The sequence below is a fragment of the Perognathus longimembris genome, chromosome 6, assembly GCF_023159225.1.
Source record: "Perognathus longimembris pacificus isolate PPM17 chromosome 6, ASM2315922v1, whole genome shotgun sequence".
In the NCBI taxonomy this organism is placed as follows: Eukaryota; Metazoa; Chordata; class Mammalia; order Rodentia; family Heteromyidae; genus Perognathus; species Perognathus longimembris.
Genome location: NC_063166.1, coordinates 46,460,472 through 46,484,937, shown reverse-complemented (window position 1 = coordinate 46,484,937; position 24,466 = coordinate 46,460,472). Strand labels below are relative to the sequence as shown.

At 38.9% G+C, this 24,466-nt stretch overlaps 1 protein-coding gene across 2 annotated transcripts in view; it reads right to left on the bottom strand.

Annotated features, from left to right (window-relative positions):
- Positions 1-5,572: 5,572 nt before the first annotated feature.
- Positions 5,573-24,466, bottom strand: part of Arpp21 (cAMP regulated phosphoprotein 21) — a 165,707-nt gene continuing 146,813 nt past the window's right edge. For both annotated transcript variants that reach the window (XM_048348649.1, XM_048348650.1), the window contains 2 exons: positions 7,623-7,771; positions 5,573-6,362 (listed from right to left, as the gene is read on the bottom strand). In XM_048348649.1, coding sequence (XP_048204606.1) covers positions 6,105-6,362; positions 7,623-7,771 — 407 coding nt within the window. In that variant the 3' untranslated portion in view covers positions 5,573-6,104. The remainder of the gene's footprint in view (positions 6,363-7,622; positions 7,772-24,466) is intronic.

Genomic DNA, 24,466 nt, shown 5'->3' with positions numbered 1-24,466 from the left:
TTGTTCATATGTCTCTTGACCATTCTCATTCCTCATCAGAGAAGTCTCTTTTTAGGTCTTTAGCCCACTTGTTGAGGGGGCTGATGGTTCTTTGAGGCTTTGTTTTGAAGGAATGTAATTTTTTTAGTTCTGCATATATTTTAGATATGAGGCCTTTGTCCATTGTATGGCCGGTAAAGATCTTTTCCCAATCTGTGGTCTTTCTGTTTATCTTGCAAGCTATGTCCTTTGCCCTGCAGAAGCTCTGCAGTTTGATGCAGTCCCATTTGTTCAACCTTTCTTTGATTTGTAGCATTTCTGGGCCTTTATTAAGGAAGTTTTGTCCTTTGCCAAGGAGCCCAAGTGTTTCTCCTACTCATTCTTATAGTGTTTTCAGGCTATCTGTTTTTATTTTGAGGTCTTTGATCCATTTGGAATTGATTTTGATATATAAGGATCTAGTTTTCGTTTGTTGCAGGTGTTGAACCAGTTTTGCCCCACCATTTGTTAAAGAGGCTATCTTTCTTCCATCAATGACATTGCTCCATTCGTAAGGAAATGGAAGAACTTGGAAAAAAATTATACTAAGTGAAGTGAGCCAGATCCAAAGAAACATGGACTCCTTGGTTTCCCTCATAGGGAATAATTAGCACAGGTTTAGGCTAGTCAAAGCAGAGGATCACAAGAGCCTAATAGCTATGCCCCTATGAATGCATAAGATGATGCTAAGTGAAATGAACTCCATGTTATGAAAACGTGTGTTATATCACTGTTGTAATTACTTTCAATATGCCATATGAAACCGTAGCTTGTTTTGTTGATGATCCTCTTGTATCCCCTTCCTGTGGTTGTATCCGCGCTATCACTGTACCTCATCTGGGTACCCTGGATACTGTATATCCTGGTATTAGAACTAGGAAAGTGAAAGGGAATATCAAAATCCAGACACAAAGGAAAATGAGACAAACAACTCCAAAAGCAATACTTGCAAAACCATTTGGTGTAAACCAACTTAACAACTCATGAGGGAAGAGGGAAACGGGGAGGAGGGAGGGGAGAATGGGAGAAGAGGTAACAAACAGTACAAGAAATGTACCCAACGCCTAACGTATGTAACTGTAACCCCTTTGTACACCACTTTGACAATAAATAAGTAATTATTAAAACAACAACAACAAAGTGAATCAAAGACTTCAATATCAGACCTGAAATTTTAAAATTACTTCAAGAGAGAGTGGCAGAAACATTAGAACATATAGGATAGGTAGAAACTTCTAGAGTCCCAGGGGCAGAACAGATAAGAGAGAGACTGGACAAGTAGGACTATTTCAAAATAAAACATTTCTGCACAGCTAATGACATAGTTCCTCAACTAGAAAGATAGTCAGCAAACTTGGAAAAGATATTTACTAGCAATGTATCAAAGGCCTCATGTCTAATATATACAAGGAGCTCAAGCAACTAACCCTTCCCAAACCAGATAAACCTATCACAAAATGGGCAAGGGAGCTAAGGACAGATTTCTCAGAAGAAGAATGGAAAAGAAACACAGGAGAAATGCTCATCATCCTGACCATAAAGGAAATCATGCTAAGAGAGGTAAGCCAAGCTCAGGGAGACAATCCATGTTCAGAGAGACAAATGGTGCATGTTCTCTCTGGTAGGCAGAAATTAGATCTAAAAGCATTGGGGTATGATAAATTATATGTGATTCTAGACACACATTGTAGACCAAAAAAGGACAATGGAGAGAAACACAAAGGTACAATCTCTACATACCTCTTCATATTTGGTCCAATCCCCACATACCTCTTTATATTTGGTCCAATCCCCACATACTTCTTTATATTTGGTCCAATCCCCACATACCTCTTTATATTTGGTCCAATCCCCACATACCTCTTTATATTTATTTAGAATAATATATATCTTGAACTCCAAGATACAAAAGCAAGAGATCTCTCTCTTAGTTTTTTGGATGATTCTGTCTTCTTTTCTTTATTCTTGATGTATTTGTATGTGTAACTTCAGGATGATTGGGGGAGGGAACACAACTTGAGGGAAAATGGGTGAAAACGTTTAGCAGTGGTGCTCACTGTACACTGATGAACATGAACTATACAACTCATGGCTGGAGATGGGAGGGAGGAACTGAGAGAGAGAGAGTGAGGGAAGGAATACACTGAACGAAAGGAAATATACTCATTCCCTGACTTATGTAACCATAATTTCTCTGTACATAATGTTTATAATAACAATAGAGTTAATTTTATAAAATGAAAGTTATATAAGGAAAGAATTTGATCAAAGTACACTACACGTAACAGTGTACAATGAATACATACTAATAAAGTGAAAAGGGTTGAGTCTTTTGGGGACAAGGGCTTAGATTAGTGGAGGAGCTCTTGCCCCATACACACAAGGCTCTGGATTTGGTTTGGGGTTGGCAGTGATGTAGGAAGCAGACATTCTACTCATGTGTTACTATTGGGAATGTGCATTTGTGTTCCCTCAATGAAGATAGTTTTGTCAATACCCATCAAAATTCAGAGATTCTTTCACTCTCTCTTCCCCCTCTTCTCTTCCCTTTGTTCTTCCTCCTCCTTCCCCTCATCTTCTCTCCTTTTTTTGAGACAGTGTCTTGCTTTGTAACCAAAAGAAAAATAAAGAAAAAAAAGAAAACCAATACTGATATCCTAGTTAGAACATAAAGTTCCAAGTATCAAAGTATAGTCAGAATAAAATTTATAAATATAAAACCAAGTAATTTAAATTTATATGTAGTCTTTTTTGAATGCCCCCATATAATTAGGATATAATCAACTGTGTAATGAGATTTTGTTGAATAACTGACTTCATAAATCAGTCTTGTACCTTGTATAGTCACACAGTTATAGAAGATTATTTGCAGTAAGTTTATCTATGTATCCATGTGTTTAGATATCTAAACATCCATTTATCTCTATATAAGCAATAAACCAAATAATCTGATTAAAATATGATTATGACAAAACTATTACCCATCACGAAAATGATTAACCAATGCTGTCTTAGTTGTAAATTCTGAAAATGCCTTCCTAATCTCCAACTTAGCCAGTTGAAATATTCTAATTCAAGGTAGCAGAAAGAATAACTTAATATTTATAATAGCATAATGCAATGTTAGATATAATTATATAGGGAATACGTCTTGGTCCAAAACAGTATCTGAGATATATATGAGTATATACAGTATATGAGATAATTTGTTTTTAAGTCCTGTCTTTAAGATTAAACCTTTTTTTTGGGGGGGGGATGAGGGAGGAGGTAATGAGTAGAACAAGAAATGTACTCATTGCCTTTCATATGAATCTATAACCCCTCTGTATCACACTTTGACAATAAAGGAAAAAAGATTAAACCCTTGGGAAAGGGTATACATTAATTCAATAGAAAAAAAAAAGGCCTTTGGTAATCTAAGAATCATTAAAGGCCAAAAATTCTATAGGAAGAAAATAAAACTCATTTAGATAACTGTGTTTGGGATCAGCACCAAAGTGAAAAGGCTAACTAGAAAATGCCTTTTAGGAATGAATGTGTACTGGCTAACACTCTTTTTCCATTGGAAAATATATTTGAACTTAGCAACAGTTTTTTCTCAAAGCAGGTATTGACTTCATGAAGGAGAAGAAAAAAATGGGGCATCTTTGTTTTCTAACAATTCTTATGGTCAGAGGTCAGAAGAAATAAGAAGACTGAGGAGCTGGAAATGTGGCTTAGCAGTAGAGTGCTTGCCTAACATGCACAAAGCCCTGGGTTCGATTCCTCAGTACCACATAAACAGGAAAAATATGCAAGACTGAAATTTGGAGAAATGGAATAGATTCTACAAGGAATCGAGCTAAGTGGAATATTGCAAAAGCTCCCTTTTAAAGGAAGAAGCATAATTTTAAGCACAGTTCTTAACTACTTAACCATACTCCAAAGTGAATACTATGAACATAGCAAGCCTAAAACAAACTATGATAATATGAAAAACAATGAGAATTTTCCAGCTTTCATTTCCATAACTCTCTCATGGTAAAAGGGTTTCTTCACATGGAGCATAAAATAGCCAACTATTAGCCATTTTCTTTCCCAGTTAGATCTTTTCGTAGAAATAAGGCTCAAAGTTCAGCGTTTTGTTATTAACTCTCGTGCGCGCACATGCACACGTGCACACATTTGAAACTAAGGGCCTGGGCACTCTCCCTAAGCTTTTTTGCTCAAGGCTTGTGCTCTATCATTTCCAGATTTTTAGTGGTTAATTGGAGATAAATAGTTTAATAGACTTCCCAGCCTGAGCGGGCTTTGAACTATGATCCTCAGATCTCAACTTCTTGAGTAGCTTGGATTGAGTAACAAGTTTTAGCCACTGGCACCTGGCTGTATATTTTTTTAAGTTTTTATTATAAAACTGATGTACAGAGAGGTTACAGTTTCATATGTTAGGCATTGGATACATTTCTTGTACTGTTTGTTACCTTGTCCCTCATACCCCCCTCTCCCCTCCCTCTTTCCCCCCTGAGGTGTTCAGTTCGCTTACACCATACAGTTTTGCAAGTATTGCTTTTGTTGTTGTTTCTCTTAATTTACCCTTTGTCTCTCAATTTTGGTATTCCCTCTCAATTTCCTAATTCTAATACCAGTATACACGGTTTCCAATATACTCAGATAAGATTACAGAGATAAAGAGAACTGAACACCTCCGTGGTGGGGGGGAGGGAAAGAGGGAGGAGGGAGGGGGTTATGAGGGACAAGGTAACAAACAGTACAAGAAATGTATCCAATGCCTAACGTATGAAACTGTAACCTCTCTGTACATCAGTTTGATAATAAAAATTTGAAAAAAAAAAAGATTACAGAGATAGTGTATCTACACTATCTCTGGCTGTATTTTTTAAAGGTTGTAATAACTCAATTTTACTTGCAGAATCTACAAGGAATTAAATACTTAGGGACTAAGTGGCCACCAGGATTTTCTAAGCGCTTTTTCAAATATTCAAAAACTTTGAGACTAAATCATGGCTGTATTTATCTCATTTTCAGTTATCAGGACAAACACTCACAGCTTTGAGTTACTGACTCATTGTCAAAACCTGTGGCACGTTCCAGTATATTGTCCAATATAGCTGAATTTGAATATGCCTGTTCCAATTCTCCTCTTGAACAAAGATACCTTCTTTTCTATGTATGTGGTACAGACCTAGTAAAGGTATGACAACACCATGTGTCGGGCTACTTCTACTAACCACATTAGCTAGTTCCTAGCTGGTCATTGCAGAGCTAGGTACTTTCATTCAGAATTTCTACAATATGATGCAAGGTATGTATTAACATGTGGAATTGATGAATGAATGGATGCTATCTTAGTTTTAGGATCTCTATTATATCATGACAGGAAACTGCAGTTTAAGTGTTTGCCTTCAACATCTCCCTGTATTGTGGCAATTTTATCACAAGTACCTAGAGCCATTTTCCAGTCAGAAATCATGAAATGGTGCTCAGAGAAGACAATAGTAACTCACATAGAAACTTATATTGAGAGAAAGACTGAATCAAACTGGTGGTAAAAACATGACCTTTCTCCATAAGGTCAAATAATTTTATTTCAGTTCAACACTACAATACAGCATATGTCCCTTTAAAAAAGAAAACTCTTATAGGGTATATAAATTATTCCTTCCATTAATCAATTCTTCTTCTCATTTCCATTACAGCTTTGGTACAATGTGATTTAGTATATAATTTTTCAATACTTTTAGCAACACAAACTCAACACAAAGTACAAAACTAATCCGAATCGGTGATATTATAATCTACACAGTGGTATTCAGTGGTAGGAGAAAATCTTACCTTGATGAATTCATGTCACTAGCTAAGCTATAAAGGCATACCTAGCAGACATGACAGAAATATGCACCATTAACCAGCTAACATGTTTATTAGTCTTTGTTGTTTGTTTGTTTTTTTATAGGAGAATACCAGCAGCAAACATTGGAGTGTTGAGTGAATACTTATGTCCTCAGCCCATTTTCCCAACTTGCTCCTCTTTTTCCAAAAAGGCCTTGAGTAACATCTGGAGAAATGCACCACAGCCACAGCCTTCAGAATTTCACCTGCCAGCCGGCATTGCTCATGCTTGCACAGTTTGTCCTGCAACTGGCAGACATCACAGGGACTGTGCTGGAGGGGCAGTGTGGACCCAGCAGCCTAAGGTTGTTCTGAGGGCTAGGCGGTGTGACGTTACAGTACACAGGCATTCCGGTGGCTGGGAGTGACCCCTGGCCTGCCTGGTTAGGCAGCATGATTGGCTGTTGGTATGTCTGCTGGGGCACTCCTTGAGAACCTTGGGTCATTGGCACCTGTGGAAAGACACAAGTAAAGCCGGACGTGAGGCAAGCGTTATCAAATGTCTTCAAGCTTTTGAGTTAGGTCACCAACCCTAGTTAACAGGTATTTCATTGTGGAAAAGTTATTTCACCTCCCCAATTCCCTACCCTACTTAAAACAAACAAACAAACAAACAAAAACTACTGAGAGCATTTTAGGGATGGGGTGCAGCAGATGCTGGGAGCTTAATTTGAGCATCTTTCTCTTCTGCTTCCACCCCATCCAGAGACTGCACTGGGATTTCCCATTCTGGTTTGTTTTTCTTTCCAGTGTGGAAAGCCATGCCCCACTTTCTGATTCCATGAAAATAAAGTTCCTTGAAGTGTCATAATTAAAGGAGCTGGGTTCTGGGTAGAAGGGTCTGGGAGCAGTGCTTTAGGCCTGAAGTATCTGGTGCCTCTAAATCTAATGGTCAAGACCTTCCACTAACTCTTCATATCTACTTTCAGATACTGCAGGATTCAAAGCACGTAAAGATGCATGGCACTTTCAGAAAATTCAAGTTGAATTTAGTCTGGGAAATGAAGATGTTAAGCCTCATAAATTCCCTTTTAATAAATATGTGTACCATTTAAAATATCTAATAATAAAGTTATACTAAAATGATGTTTCTTTGGATGAGCATAAAATTAATGGGAGGTTCAGGACTGTAATCCTAGTTACTCAGGAAGCTTAGATCTGAGGATAGTGGTCCATAGCCAATTTCAGCAGAAAAGTCCTTGAGACTCTCATCTCCAATCTGGAAGCTAGACATGGCTCAAGTGGAAGAGTACTAAACTTGAGCAAAAAGGTAAGGGATAGTGCCCAGGCCCTGAGTTCAAGCCCTAGTACTGGTACACACACACACACACACACACACACACACACACACACACACACACACACACACACCCACACACTGGGAATTTGTCATGGTGTTTTCTACCAGTGAGTGAAATTTCAATAAGATGCCAAGAGGCCTATATGAATAGAACTTTAATGAATTTTCTTCTAAAAAAACACATTTATAGGGGAAAAATTTTAGCTAAATTTACATAAGTCATAGCAGTTACAGAAGTATATGTTTTCTAACTTCTACTTTTCTTTGTTGATCAAAGTCAACTCACAGCAAAGGCTGGGCCAAGCACTTACTTACTCTTCAGCCAACCATACAACACAGGGCAGTTCCCCTAGCTTCTCAGATGGGAAGTGCTACTTTATAACCCACCAATTTTCGAGCTGCTGACAGTCACCTGATAAGAGGACATAGTTGGGTAGGAGACCATCATGCCTTGCACAGGAGCTCCTGGTTGACTGCTCACCATGCCCTGACTCTGAGAAGGCTGCTGCACTCCCATCAGGCCTTGGAACCCCTGCTGTCCAGACAGGACTGGCTGATAACCTGAGAAGAAAAGAAAAGATGGCTTTGGAATAGATTGCAACAGGAAGAACATGGAGGGTTTCAGGGGCTAGAAGCCTCTACTTCCAAGGCAGATTTTGGTCCTCTCAAACGCTGTCACAAATACATTATCCAAATGTTTATTTCCTAAGAACAAGTCTTTTGACTTCAGAGACTCAACAAGATTATAGACTCCCTACCTCAAACTCCACTGACATTTTTATGGTTCTGCAGAATGGTGGAACCAGTATGTGACAAGGGTAAATGCATCATGATACAAGAGATGTAGAGGTCTCTCTCGACACTGGTTGGCTGCTATAAATTATATCTTTCATACTTGACTTCTTTTGGGTGGTTCTGATGATACTTGGATAATTCACACATTATCAACAACTTTTCTAATTAAACAATTCATTTCTCTTGTTATCCTTCCTTCCTGAACTATTTCATTCTACACAGACACCAGCAAACTTAACTTTGGATGAAGTTCACATTTTTCATATCCCAGTGAACTACCTTGAAATATTAAATACCCATTGAGTTGAACAAAAAAGCAATAGCAAATGAAAGGCATATCATGATTTTATTATGTTTCCCTATGAGCTCCTAAGAAAATATTCTAGTATAACATTCAGAGACTATGAACATGTGAAGAATACAAAATTGAAAAAAAATCTTTTTTTTAATATCTATATGTGTTTGCCTGTCTGTATCTAGAAGGTGGGATGGTTTAAATGGTTTACTCTCCTTTTATAGACGGACCAGAATTATTTCACCTGAATTCTTACCACAATTAGTTTTTAATGCATCCTGAAAGGAAGATTGCAATCTGTTCTTATAGATGTTGGAAAGAAAGGTGAAGATAACATAGTGGTACAGAAATAAAAACAGATTTACATAATGCTTCACAACAGAGTTCAGGCTGTTCATTATGCTGGGTGAGTACAAGAAAAAAAGTCAAGATGCTGTCTTTAAAAAGAAGTTCAATAAGAGACAAGAATCTTTAAAACCCTAGATTATTCCAATACAAACATCAAGTTAAATGTTTTATAACTTGACTTGAACATGGAACAAAAAGTTATAAAAGTCAAATCAATATTCATTGTTAACACATGGAATTGATGAGTTGAGTGCCTGTGGAAGTTTTACATTTATATGGCAGCAAGATAAAATTTCATTGTAGTCTTTACAGAAGAAAACACTTTGTTCTGCTTTGCTATATAAGATTGTATTTTCATAAATACAATTTGCATATAGTCCCTTTATTACGAGATTAGTTCAGTTCACCTGAAGGGTTTGCAGCAAGGTGTCCTCACTATGAAAGAACTAAGAAAGCAAGCCTGTCTCTAAGCTCAGTTGAGAGGTCTTACCTTTGCCTGTAACTGGGAATTAGAAGCAAGGTAAAGTTTATTTTGTCATTATTTATTTATTTTCTGTGTGTTTGTTTGTGGGAACTGAGGATTGAACTCAGTACCTCATGTTTGCCTGGTACTACTAGTTCAGCCATAACTCCAGCCCCTTTGTTGATTGGTTATTTTTCATGAAGAGATTTGCTTCATGTCCTTTCAGCCTGCCTTGAGATCTTGCTACTTGTCCTGCTTCCCAGTTTGCAGGGGATTATGCTCAGCCATGGTGTTTCACCTGTAGCTGGGAACACAGACAAGTGACACTGTGCCCAGTCATGTGTTGAGATGGTGTTTGGTGAGCTTCTTTGTTGCCTTGCTTAGCTGACCTTAAACTGTATCTTTAGATATCTGCCTCCCAAGTAGTTAAGATTACAGATTTGAGCTACCATGCCTGGCTCCAATGTATAATTTTTAAGTGTAAGCTTTTGATCTGCTTTATGTGTCCCCTGATTTTGTATTCCAGTTAAACACCTAATTCCTTTCCTCAGATATTAATTATTGAGCTGCTTTAAATCCTTCCAAAGACACTACAAATTACCAGTGTAATTAAAGGTAGAGACAATCTTCCCCAAAGCTCCTTTCTGAACAACACAGTCAAAGCTTTCCTTTAATATGCTTAGAAGTCTATGGAAGTCTAATATTACCAAGATGGTGGATTGCATAAAGCTTATACAAAAAGGAAACCCATCTGACTCAATCAATCAATCAATCAATGTCATATCACTGTTAAAACTACCTCTTGGAAGGCTTCACTTGTGGAAGTACTAGACAAAATGTTATTTTAATATTAATTGCAAAAATGTTTTCTATTGCTACTTAAGTCAAAACTTTCATCCTCATTCATATATCCAATTCCTTGAAAAATTGCATCCTCAAAAATATGACCTTATACCATTTTATAAGGACATGATTTCAAAGCACATAGAATTCTTTACAACAAGATATCTTATGTGCAAGAAAACCACTTGGTATGGTTGTGAAATGCTATCGGGTAGTCTTTGTTACCATTTACTTCTGTGGCAAAGAGCAGGTCATGTAAACTCCCAGTCCAGTCTATGTAATTGTGACAGAATAGGAGAGGGTAGGGTACGGCAGATAGGGCAGGGCAGGAAAGAACAGAAAACAAAACAAAACACCAAAATAGGAAATAATGACAGTATTTCTGCCTGAAGATTCAAAGCAAAGGTTGAAGATGAGAGAAATGTCTTGATATTTTTGGCTCATTTTAGGAATAAAAACCCTATTGACCCCAAGGGATTTTTCTTCTCAGAATACACAGAGCTACTGAGTAAACCAGAAGAGACGAGGGAAGCAGAGTGAAGGGAGGGAGGAGGGGAAGAAGAGACTATTCATGCATTTGCTTACTGAATTCTTCCAACCATCCAAACAGTCCTTTTGGTCAAAAAATACATGGAGGTAGGCCAAGAAGAAATGCATTTATTACAATAGCATGCTCTAAGCCAAAACTGAAGTGGAGGGAGGGAAAATAATAGAGAGGTTAAGACCCCCCCAAAGCAGAATGTTTTGATGGGAAGAAGGAAAGGGCACATTTCAATGACAGTCAAGGACAGGAAAAGAATGGGGAAGCTGTGCTGTCCCATCCTCATAAAGACAGGAGCCAGTGAGTCTCTTTGAGAGTGGGCAAGTCATCTGTGCTGGGAGCTGGGCTAAGGCTGCATGCCTGCAGCTCCTCCCTCCCCAGATCTCCTCTGCAGATGATTTGTGAACCTCAATATTCAGTTATAGACAGCAAGGGGCTAGTAGCTCTGAACTGAGGTCCCACAGAAAACACACTTAAAACAATCAAGGATTTATGTGGGGAGTAAATATTCTCCAATTTCAGGATGAAAACTTAAGTGTAAGGAAAGCTTCAATTTGTATTCACAGCTCCCATTAATTTCTCCATTTGCTCTCCCAGCAAGAAATTGACATCTGGAATGGTTTAATTGGGGGATGGGGTGCCCATTTCTTTAAGTGAAGTTGGGGAAAAAGAAGTTGCAGAATGTTCTCTTGGACAAGGAGCTGTGTGGATTGTGACTCTGGGTCCTGGTCCAGGAACAGAGAGACAACTGAGATAGTGAGGACCAGAGAAGAGAATGAACTGACAGTGTCATCCTGGGCTACATACAGCACACCCTGAGGTAAAGCTGGAAGCATTCCTGGCCACCTGCTTATCTTGGGATTCACATGAGAAATGTGCATCCCCTAGTCAATTCTTAGCTGTGAAATGATCACTTCCTCACATTTATTGAGGATTAGCATAAGATAATGCAGCTTACAAAATGGAAACCTTAATCACCTCCTGCCTCACCAGTTTGCAAAGGAGATGATGATAAAGACATTAGCTATTTTTATCATTTCACTCTCAGTCACCATGGATTCAGTTTTCAAGTCACATGTGTCATTTTTTTTTTGGAAGTGGAAAAAAAAGTTTAGGAATGGGCACATGCCTTCTAGCCAATAAAGAATACAATCTGCTAGAATGGAGAGGTTTACACAGCTCAACATGGTTGAATCCTTTAAATCTGAAAAAAGGAAAAGTACAACAGTTGTTGAATATTGTTTGTAATTTGAAGAAAATTTGTTAATATTTAAGCAGGAAGACATGACTCATAGAGCACAATTAATGAAAAAACCAGAGTGGCAATTAACTGAGCAATATAAATTATTGTAACTGTGACTGATAATATTTTAACTCTTATTTGATTTTTTATTTATTTGTTTATGTACTTAACTATTATTTATCCTAATTCTTGTCTGAATAGAAGATTTTGGATGAATGGCAGACAAATTAGTAACATGTAGGTTTCTGTTAGTTCCATTGTTGCTCCTTGTTATGTGGTGAAAATGGAGAGGGGAGTAGTTAAGAGAGAATCTCTAAAGCAGTTTTTAGTTCTGTCTCCCCTAGTCTCCCCAACTGTTTGTGATTATTAACTGAAGCAAGCGGGAGAGAAGGAGAGAGAGAGAGAGAGAGAGAGAGAGAGAGAGAGAGAGAGAGAGAGAGAGTTGATTTGGAGGCTTGAACTCAGGCTTATGTTTGTTGCTTGGCTTACTTGTTTGTGAGTAGCACTCTCAAATCATTAGTCAACAATCTGCTTAGTACTAAAGTCACTTAACTTGGACTTGAGTCAACATTTAAAGATTTTTCCAAGTTCCTTAACAAGTATGGAGGTGCTTGCTTCTGAATCCAAACTTTGATCTGTGTGAAGTTTTAAAGTGGAATTAGAGTAACTTAAGTTTTTTTTTTTTTTTTTTTTTTTTTTTTTTTTTGTCAGTCCTGGGGCTTGGACTTGGGGCCTGAGCATTGTCCTTGGCTTCTTTTTGCTCAAGGCTAACACTCTACCAGTTGAGCCACAGCACCGTTCTGTTCATGTGGTGCTGAGGAATTGAACTCAGGGCTTCATACATGCAAGGCAAGCACTTTACCACTAAGCCATATTCCCAGCCCTAGAGTAACTTAATAAAGTCTTGACAGGAATAATATGAAGGAAAATGTTATTCAGAACTGCTTCATCATTTGATGAAGTTTGATTGCCAATTTCCATCACCTATCTGGTTCTTTTCCTTGTTTTCTTTGCTCTTAAGTTTAAAGCATTCTTTCTAGGTTTCCCATCATGTTCAGAAGGTTTGTATTCTTCCATTTTTCCATTGTAAACCAGCCCTACATGTTAATCACTAACTCCCAGCCAAAACCAGAGGTTTTAGTAATTTTACCTGATTGCAGTAGCTCTAAGAGGCACAACAAATTAGTCACTGGCCTGGCTCAAGTCTGTAATACTAGCTACTCAAGAGGCTGAGACCTGTGGACTGCAGTTTGTAGCAAGCTATGTGGCACCAATTAACTAGCAAAAAAAGCCAGAAGTAGAGCTGTGGCTAAGGGGTAGAGTGCTTACTTTGAATAAAAACAAAAACAAAACAACAAAAACCCTAAGGGACAGGACCCAGGCCTTGAGTTCAAACCCTAGTATAGGCACAATACAAAGATAAAACACCACAGACAAACAAAAATCTCCTTTAAAGGAAAAAAAAATCTTATAACTAAGAAAGATGTAGGAACTCATTATGATCATAAAGGTACTATGAGGAAAATGTAGAATTTACACTGTGGCTTCTGACTTCCTAGCTCTCATTCAGTAAATTGAAGTACTATTTATTATGCATTCTTCTGTCCCTCAAGTAACAGACATAATCTCATTCATGTGGCAGGTATTCAATGATCATTATTGTATTAATTGTTTTCTCAATAGTTAAACCAGTGAAGTAAAGAGAAAATGAATTATGTCCTACAGTTTGCTGAATGAGATTCTTTAAAGGAAGAAAATCAAAGGTAAAGCATGATTGCCTTGTGAAAATCAACTCCTACCATTCAATAACTGTTTTAAAGGTTAGTTACACCACTGGGTGCTAGTGGCTCATGCCTGTAATCCTGATTAACCAAGAGGCTGAGCCTGAGGATCAAAGTTCAAAGCCAGCCCAGGCAGGAAAGTCTTTGAGACTCGTATCTCCAATGAAGCACCGAAAAAGCCAGAATTGGAGTTGTGGCTCAAGTTGTGGCTCAAGAATGCTAGTCTTGAGCAAAAAAAAAACAAAAAAACAAAACAAAACAAAAAACCCAAACATTCAGAGAGAGCACCCAGGGCCCGAGTTTAAGCCCAAGGACTGGTGTGTGTGTGTGCACACAAAAGCTTAGTTACACAAAAATCAGGGCCTCGATGAGCAGTTGGGTATAGAGTATAGGTGGGGCTGTTTAAATAGATTGAAGTTCTCTCATTTGCTCTATTAGTTTCTAGATAGACATACAACAGCTTTCAGTTACTGTTACCATTTCAAATAATGGCTCACCTTACAATCTTCCAATAGATTTTATATTTACTCTTGCTTTTTGTCCTTCTCTCTGAAAATTATCTTAAAACTTGAAAGAGAAAAAAATTAGATTAACCTTATATAAAAACAATTCAGCCAAGATTCTCCACACTACCAACTATCCCTCAATAACTTGCTTGGCCCTTGAAAGCAAAGATAATATTCATAATATTTAGAAGGAAGAAACAGGAATGGGAATAAAAATAAGCAAGGATTCTACAAATCAACTCTGGTCATTAGATGAGAGGCTGGAAAAAATAGCCCCACAACACCTAAGGATGATTATATTTCACAGTTTATAGGCTACTATTATTATGTTTTGTAGTGAACACTCTATGTTTGTTCTTAAGATTTATTTCACAAATGTGTTTAGTGTAGGAAGCCCTTCTCATCTCTCTCCTTGGAGCACTGTGATACATGCAAGGGAGCCTTGCTTGGGAAGAAGAGACCTGCAGCTGGGTATCATGATGTCCTTACAGTTTCTGAAAAAGTAACCCTTGGGACACTGGGGTACTGGCTGCTATTGCCTGACAACTCTGTCACAAAGTAGAAGACAAAGTCAACATGTCTCCTTACAGGGGGTCCTTAGACACTTTGGAGGAATCTGATTTCACAAGTTGATGCAGACATTGTCTTACAAATGCCAGGTGGCAAATTCCAAGAATAACAACCTACATCAGAAGGGGTCAGTTTTGAAAAAGAACACATAAATCTTTTTGAGACACTTGGTCTCTTAGGCCAATTTCCCAATTTATGTGATTCAGAATCCTGAGTAATACCTTTACAATAACACCTGGGGGTGGAGTGGGGTGGGTGGGTATTGGGGAGGAGGAAGGTGGGAGAAAAATGAGGGAAGCGGCAACAACTTTGACAAGAAATGTTCTCACTACCTTCCATATGTAACTGTAACCCCTCTGTACATCACCTTGACAATAAAAATAAATTGAAAAAAAGTCTGATAGGAAGATGTATTTTATTTATTTATGTATTTATTTAAGTGTGTGTGCACACACGCGTGCGTGCATGCATGCTTTTTGGTCCTGGAATCTGAACTCAGTGTCTGGGTGCCATCCTTCAATATTTTCACTCAAGGCTAACAGTCTACCACTTGAACCACAGGTTCACTTCTGACTTTTTGCTGGTTAATTAGAGATCAGAGTCCCATAGACTTTTTTGCATGGGGCTGGCTTTGAATCAGGTTCCTCAAATCTCAACCTCTTGAGGAACTAGGATTGATTACAGGCATGAGCCATTGGTGCCCAGCTTCATAGTCTATTTTTTAAACATGACAAACAATACAACTCCAGGATCAAAATATCTAGTCAGGAAATCATAATTACATAGTATTTTGCTCTTATGTATGAAATAAAATAGCAAGGAATGGCTCTAAAAATTTGGAAAAGGGACTTAAAGAAATCGCTGAGGTTTTTCCTTCTTTCTTTTCCTACTGAAGCCCATTATGAGCCCCCCTTTCTTTGACATGGATGCCTACTTTGATCTTATTTATTGGCAGTCTCAGCATCTATCTTCTGTCTTTTCCTTAGCATCTATTATTTAGTGGCTTTAATTCCTCTGGAATGTGGTACAGAGTAGCCTGCAGGGAGCCTATGAGGCTGGAGAGAAGGCAATGCACATCCTGGCCAGGGGCAGTCCGTCCTAATGAATGTGAGGGAGGCTGTGATAGGCCCTAAGTGGAACTATGATTCCTGAAGCAGTAGTTTTTCTTCTGACTTGTTCTTTTGCTCATTAGCTTTCATGCTGCACAGAGTGTAATTCTTAAAAGCCTCTTTACCGTCCCCTGAGAACATTCACACGTGGGTCATTTTCTAATGGCAGCACACATCAGACGAACCATCCTATTACTGCCAGCTCCGGGCTCTTCACTGCAATTATACCATCCTGATCCATGTTATCACAAACACAAAGCTGGTTTTCTTTCTCTCTCTCTCTCTCTCTCCCTCCCTTTCTTTCTCTCTCTCCCCTTTCCTCTCTCTCCCTCTCCCTCTCCCCGTCTCCCTCTCTTTTTAAGTCAGGGCAAACATGAGAGACATTGTTAAATGACTAGAGGAATGGATCATGCACAGAATTTCAATGCCTGCCTCTGAGGAAAGGAGCATTGAATTCCATTTTAAATGGAAGAGGCTGTCATATTATTGAAGTAATTCTCTGAACTTTCCTGGCCTATAGTACTGTGCTGACAGCCAGAGAGCTTCAACAACCCAAAGGGAGACAGGCTGCCTGAAAGCCTCACAAATGTTTCAACTTGCTTAATGAGGTTGAGTGGTTTAGAAGAAAATGTGGCTTTCTTGTACTAAACTGGCAAAGTCGTTAATATGGAAATACCTGAAGGCCCCCTGGCTAGCAGAAACTCATGTTGAGGCCCCAGAAGGAACTTGTGGCCCAGACTACACTTGTGACAAAGAGAAGATAGAGATGGCTATCATAACTGGCATCCATAATATTCACCCTGGGGAATTGATAAATTGCTCTTGACCAGCTAACTAAACATAATAATCACTGGGTTAAAACTTATAGTGTCAACACTACTGGGGTCAAATTACTGGTACTGTTGTAGAGCTTCATGGTATAAAAACCTAGCAACCATCTTGAAATTAGTACCAGGGTCACAGATTCAACCTGTGGAAATCCATGTGCCACTACAACAGGAAAAACTATTTAATGGACAATGAGTAATGAATCAAAAAATGACCCTTTAACTAGGTAACTTGAGGATGGAATGGGGGATATAGAGGAGTACAATGCAAAGGGTATCACAAATCAAGATGCATTATTCTCAAAATTTGACTTATAGAATTAAAATGTCTTTGTACAGTTACTTCATAAATAAAGGAAGATGTAAATAAATAAAAGTTGGTTGCAGAGGTGTAGCTTAAGAGGTCGAATGCCAGCCATGAGCAAAAAAATAAAATAAAATAAAATAAAATCAAGGGAGAACATGAGTTTCATCCCCAGCACCAGCACCAAAACCAAAACCAAAAAACAGTTTCCTTTTTATACCATAAAGCCTCTTTCACTGTTACTTCCAGAACTATTGTATCAATTCTAGATAGGTAGGACTCTTACCCAAACATTGTTCTAGTAGCAGATTTAGTAATGATGTCAGTATAGTATTAGAGTGTACTAAGAGACAGTAGCAACAAACTAGGGCAGAAACAATGAAGCTATGGATTAGGTGAGGCAGTGGTAATGGAGGAAGGGAATGAAGAGGGGTGATTGGGATGTGAGCACAATAACAAGGATTGAGGAATTCTAGTGCTATCACTTGATGGATATGAGAAATGGTAGACATTTTTGACCGTCAATTGTCTTATGGGAAACACATAAGCAAACAAAAACAAATCCAAGCCAAAACGCTGACTGGTCATTTTTACTATTTTACCTCCTGTAAATATTCTCACCAACCATTTCTGATTTCAATCTACAATGAGGTAAACAACCAGCCAACAAAATTCCTGACTAAATAAAATAGACATTTTATTTATCTATTTTACAGTACTGAATATCAAATTCGGGGCCTCCTACTTGCAAGGCAAGTGCTTTACTACACCCCTAGACCTTTTATTTTCAGATGAAATCTTAGGCTGATTTTCTTTGGCTGTTCTCAAATCATAATCATCCTGCCTCCACTTCCAGATAAATTCCCAATTATTTAAACAATTGGATTTGTGGAACTAGCATGAAATACTGCAGCCACACCTCTGTCCTAGTACTCGGTGTCTGAATATCAGGACAAATCTTCTAATCACTTACATTCTGTTACTTTGATCCTTCCTCTCATTAACTTTATTGTGCCCATTCATTCCTTGGTATTGGTGTAAGAAAAACCATGAGCCTTTCTCAGTGTTTATAGCAGGGCTGGAGAAAGGCCCTAAGTAGATGTATATGATATAATGGGAAGGGCAAGAGTAGAGTCGGACTTTTGGCATCACTGAAGAACAAGCTGTTCTTCAGGCACTTTTTCTGCAGTTGTGGGCTATAGGCAGCAGGTTATCAGAAGGCTTCAGGAAGTCCCTTTGAGCCTTGTACTCAAGTGTGAACAGCTCTTTGTTAATGGCATGGGATGTGTAGGAAAAAACCAAGACAATGCCCAGAAATGTGGAAATGAATTCAAAGATGATAAATAATAGCAGGTTAGAAATTAAGCAGTGGTAGCAGTAGATGATGATAGGAATCGAGCCACATTCAAATCCCAGGGCTTGGAAGTGCAGGCAATGAATAGGAATTTAAAGCCTAAATAGTTGAGCCCTGGGTTGAGGAAGAGCATTATGACTCATAATGATTGCCTAGGAGCCAAGGTGAAGAAGTACAAGCTAGAGATCTGGAGTCTACAGGAAGTGACAGGAGCACCCTAAGGTAGAGATAAGGAGGACAGGACTGGAGCTGAGATGTTAAGGGTAGAAAATGAACTCATCCAAGGGACACTGAGGATTTGAGGTGTTAGAAACAGGCATCTAGGGGCTTGCCATGGGAAGAGAAGGGAGAAAACCTGAGAATAAATCATAGGATCTGGTTTGGAGACATCATTAGCTGTAGGTCCAGCATGAAATAGTATATGCGCGAGAGAAGAGTGTGGCTCTCAAGGAAGCTTATACTAGAGGGTTGGTTGGGAAATCACTGGAACATGGCTGCTTTTAAGAAAAAATAAATCTATGAGAATCTGCAGATTGAGGAGCATATGAAAATGGAGCCTAAGGCACAATAATAGTGGGCTATAGGAATAAAAATGGAAAAGTAGAATGAAGACAGGTAAGAAAAAAATGGACAAGCCATCAAAGGAAAAAGATAGGGGAGTGTGTCAAGAAAGGGAAATGTGACAATGGCAGCTTGCAGAGCTGCCGAGGGAGTGAAGAAAGTAGATCACAGGTTCAAAAAAGATGAGTGAACTTCACAGAAGCAAAGTCGTGGGCAGGAGAATCAGCCAGGCAGGAGAAGCCTGACAGCCAGGCTGAGAGCTCAAGAGGAGAGCTGGGCAGAAGGCCGGAGGGGGACAGAAGCTTGATGGGATGCTAGTGTTTTGCTTCTATGGTTTTGCACACCGGTGATTTTTATCTTTTTTAAGAAAACAGTGAAGGATTAAAGATCTGTAGAAGAGTGTGAAAATCTATGAGTTAAAAAAATGATTTATAATACATTATATACATCAGGGATTACATACAACCAAGAAGGTGGAGATCTGGGGGACAGAGAGTCTCTAGGGTTTCCTCTGGTGAGTTGAGTGCCCAATCTCACCACATCACCATTGTATTATCCTTCATTTGATCCAGCACTGAAGTGTCCTGGTCTTTCTGCCCTGCCATCTTGGTTGTAAACTCCAAACAGTATCGAGCCACAAAGCCAATGCTCTGATTCTCGGAAAGCCCATGGACATTTCTTAAGATAATTTCTGAAAAAAATATGAAGGGAAATATGCACTTATTTATTTTTAAGAACATGATCAGCATTCTTTTGAACTGGATGGAATTTCAATAACCCTCTCTTACCTCCTCCCCACCAAATATATATAATATAAATATATATTTATACATAAATATATATTTAATATAAAAATTTTAATATAAAATTTTAATTGAAATTTTTAATATAAAAATATTTATATATAAAAATATATAAATATACATATATATTTGCAAGTAATGAGAAAGCCCAAGGTCCCACAAGGCCTACTTTCTTTTCTTTTCTCTCTCTCTTTCTTTCTTTCTTCCTTTCTTTCTTTCTTTCTTTCTTTCTTTCTTTCTCTCTCTCTCTCTCTCTCTTTCTTTCTTTCTTTCTTTCTTTCTTTCTTTCTTTCTTTCTTTCTTTCTTTCTTTCTTTCTTTCTTTCTTTTTTTTTTGCTACCGAGGATCGAACCCAGGATATTGCAGTTGCGAGGCAAGTGCTTTGCAACTGAGCTACATCCCACCCCCCTAAGCCCCATTTTCAAAAGCAAATGACAGGATCCACTCACAGGATGATATGGTCTACATGATCTAGTGAGATGGACAGTTCTATAAAATTCCTGATTAGATGAGGAATGCACATGTAGAAGTTTTCTGTTATATCATATATCATAGATAATGGGTTTTTCAAATGTACCTATATGTACAAAATGCTAAAGGCCACCTATTTCAGGATCTGGATTCTAATGTGTCCTTCAGGTACAGATAGATATATCAATCAGTTTTGAATTTCATTTGAAGGCATGAAAGTTCAAAGTCAACTTATTTACATTTCATTTCATTACAACCTAAGAACAATGGAGAGGATCTAGATTATCTGTTAATATTGCTCATTAAAAATTGCAATGATGCTGGCTGCCAGTGGCTCATTCCTGTAATATTAGCTATTCAGGAGGATGAGAAAACCAGCCCATTGAGAAAGTCAGTGAGATTTCCTTCCTTTCTTCCTTCCTTCCTTCCTTCCTTCCTTCCTTCCTTCCTTCCTTCCTTCCATCTCTCTTTCATTTTATTGTAAAGATGATGTAGAGAGGGGTTACAGTTACATAAGTAAGCAAATGAGTACATTTCTTCTCAAACAGTGTTACCCCCTTCCTCATTTTCTCCCTCTTTCCCTCCTGGCTGACTCCCCTCCCCACAAGTTGTAAAGTTCATTTCCAACAGAGTGTCTTGTGAGTATCCCGGTTAAATTGGTTTACCCTTTGTCCTTTGTCTCACCATTTCTGTGATTCCTTCCCTCCCCCAATTCAGGTAAGTTTATATATAAGACTAAGGTTATAGAGATAAAAAGCAGTGACAATAGGGGATAAACCATAGGGAATAAAAGAAAGAAAAAGGAAATAACTATGTCTACTGGTATTAGAACTAGGAAATTGAAAGGGAATACCAAAATTGAGAGACACAGGGTAAAAAAAAGACAACTACAAAAGCAATACTTGCAAAACTGTTTGGTATAAATGAACTGAACAACTCATGGGGGGGGGGAAGGGAAAGGGGGAGGGGGGAATAAGGGACGAGGTAACAAACAGTACAAGAAAAGTATCCAATGCCTAACATATGAAACTGTAACCTCTCTGTACATCAGTTTGATAATAAAAATTTTTAAAAAATAATAAAACTTAAAAAAAGAAAAGGGAAATAACTGCAAACTCACTGTTTAAGAGACTTTTATCTCCAAAACACTACTAAAAAAAAAGTCAAAAGTGGAGCTGTGGCTCAAGTTGGCAGAGCACTAGCCTTGAGTAAAAGAAGCTCATGCTCAGGCCCCAAGTTTAAGCCGTAGGTCTAGGACTCTTTAAAAAATGGTGGAAAAAGGCAACACAATTATTAATTTACCTGTAGTCAATATTTTTCAATTAAACACTTCAAAATTGCTATTATCAGGCTATATGCCAATAGCTCAAGCCTATAATCTTAGTTACTCAGGAGGCTGAGATCTGAGCATCTTGGTTTGAAGCCACCTAGAGAAGGAAAGTCCATGAGAATCTTGTCTTCAATTCACCAGAAAGAAGTAAGAATAATAATAATAAATAATAATAATCTGGGAGGAGAAATGTGTTTCAGAGTTGTAGTGTTGAGCAAAATCACTAAGGGACAGTGACTAGTCTCTGAGTTCAAGCCCCAGTACTGGCACTGGCACTAAATTGATTAACAAAATTGTTATTGTAATTGGAGTTGGAATGTGAAATTTGGTGCTTTCCACATCTTCAATGTTTTAACTAATGACCCTGAAAGAAAGCTTCAGGCCTCCAGATGATGTAAAAAGTCCAAACAAAGAGTAAATAAGACATTTATAACATTTATGTGTGTGGAAATGTGTAAAGGACAACATTGATCTCAATTTAGGGAAGCAGCAGAAGTCTGCAGCCTTGTCTACACAAACTCAAATGTGCATGTTTCCAGCTGACTAGCACTGGGGACTGCAGTCAACTTGAATTGGATTTCATAACAATTATAGTGAAGTGATTTGGAAGGACCAACAGGTGGTCTGTGGAGGAGGACTCTACCCAGCTGCCCTTTTAGCCAGCTGTCTACACTAGATCAACGCAATTTCATTTTTTAATGTCTTGTTCCTGGAGAGGGAGAGGAAGGATTAAGACCATTCACTTGTTAGCTCTTTCCTGCAAGGCATGCCAAGGTGATATCCACTTTCCCTCCTGGTAAAAAGTGCTTGATAAGTTCAAAATGGAGCAAGAGCGTTTTCAGGTGGTCACAGCACTCCTTACCTGAGGGTTACTGTAAGGCTGTCGAAGGTCCCTGCACAGGGTTGTTGTGGAGCCAGCTCTGTAACCCTGGGGAGCAGACAAAGTCCACTGGGCTTGGACTTCTGCTATTGCAGCTTAGTGTGTTCATACAGGTGCTGAGCTGAATGAAGGAAGGCAGCACTGGACCTGCCTGCTAGCCTGCCAGGACACAAGGCTGCACTCTGTGGTGCAGTGTGGGTTCACAACTTTAGCTCCTTACACTGGGGAGGTGTCAGAGTACTGACAGAGAGAAAGACAGAGATAGAGAGAAAGACAGAGATAAGAAAGAGAGATAGAGAAACAGAACCACAGAGAGAAAGAACGAAAGATGGAATGAGAGAGATGGAGAGAACACTGTTTTTTCACTTCTTGCCATTCATCTCAGCCTCCTCATGCCTTCGCCTCTGTCTACTCTTTTCTTCTCTTTGTTTGAACATCCCCTCCCTGCCTTCCATGGATGGCTCTCAGTGGCCTGGAGGTCTATTGAAAGACAAATTGTGGGACTTTAACCCCATAGGTTAGGGTTAGGGTAAGGCTTAGATGATGCTGATGCCATTAATTACAAAACCACACTGTGGATCTCTGAGGAGCCTTTATGACATAGATACAATGATCTGGTTTAAGAAAATGATGGCAAGTCCCAATAAATACTTCTGTTTTGAATTCCTGCCCTTTAACCCATTTGTTACTTTTCTACAAAATCATAATCAGGGAGTCTATCTTCTCTCTGACTTCATTTTACTTCTCTGGATCATGGGCCCAATTCATCTGACAAATGATGTGAGGATGGGCTACTTCTGATAGGACACATATTAGCAGTTGCATACCACCACAGAGGACTGTCTTTCCTTTGCTCTTTACAGCCCCCACCTTGTTTGGCCTTGAATTACTTTTTATTTATTCAGGTCCTATTTCCCATGAAGATTGCAATTCTCTGGAAAAGGGAGACTATCTGACACTCTCTGCTTGGCCTTATAATCTAGAGTTGATGTTTTAAGAACATTCATTTGGCAATGTTAGTATGGAAGCTGTCATAGTCAGGTTAGGTATGGTAGTTCACACACCTGTCATCCTAGAATTCAGGAGACGGGGACTGGAGGACTGTGAACCAGAGGTCAGCCTGGATTACATAGTGAAACTCTGTCTCAAAGCTAAACAAAACAAACAAGACAAACAGTACAAACGAGACAATCCTAGCTTAAATCACAAGCATTCTGCAAGGATAAAATACACAAATATAAACCTGAAAAGGAGGGTTGATAAAGGAAGGCACAAATAGAGCAAAGCCCAGGGCTAGTGCAGGATTGGTGGCAGAAGGAAGGGAATTTGTCATCAGCACAACAGTGGATACAACCCTGAGCAGACAGCAGTTGCTCCCTTAACCCCATTGTGTTTGGTGCTAGTGGGAATAAGAAGTGGGTGAGTTGCTGCTAACAGCAAATCAAGGGGGAATATCACAGTTGCCTGATTCCATCTCCTACTGTCGTGGACACAGGAAAGGAATACTGGAAGGACATTGAGAACAGAAAACCAGAGAGGCTTTTGGGAGACTGAACTAGGTCCTAGTAGCCTTGAGTTTTGAGGACACAACTGTGAGTTTGCTGACCAGTTATTCTGCTCCCTCATGACTGTGCTCAATTTTCCGTTGCTTAAGGAGAAAGGGCCTCATCAAACTGTCCCACAATGTGGCCTCAAGGTGCATGCGCACTACTATTCCTTGCTCTTCCAAATCTCTTCTTAGCACTCACTAGGACTTGTCTCCACTAAATGTGACCAATGGACCTAAAGACCGCTTTCGACCAGCAGGTCAAAGAATTATGGAAGGTACTAGAACAAGACCAGATAGGGATTTTCTCATATATCAGTGTTTAAAGCATGTTTGTCAAAAATTGGTTCCTCTAAGTGAAACAGACTAGACTGCTAGGGTTGTTTTGTTTCTCGAATACTCGCAAAAGCAATGGCGTTTTGCGACTTAATAGCCCACAGCAGGCTCCAAACAGAATGCCACTTCTGTTCTACTCTCATGCCTGCTCTGCATTGTGGCTCTGTTGTGGGCCTGCGTGAAGGCCTTTGGATGTGGACCAGCAGCTTTCTGGACTTGCCTCCAGAAAATACTGACAAATACATCTGCAATACTGCAGAGTAGAATGCTGGCGAGAGAGAATAGTTCAGGAAATGCTTAATAAGTTGTAAAAGAGGGAAGCAAATCCCTTCTTTTGAAGTTCTAAACCA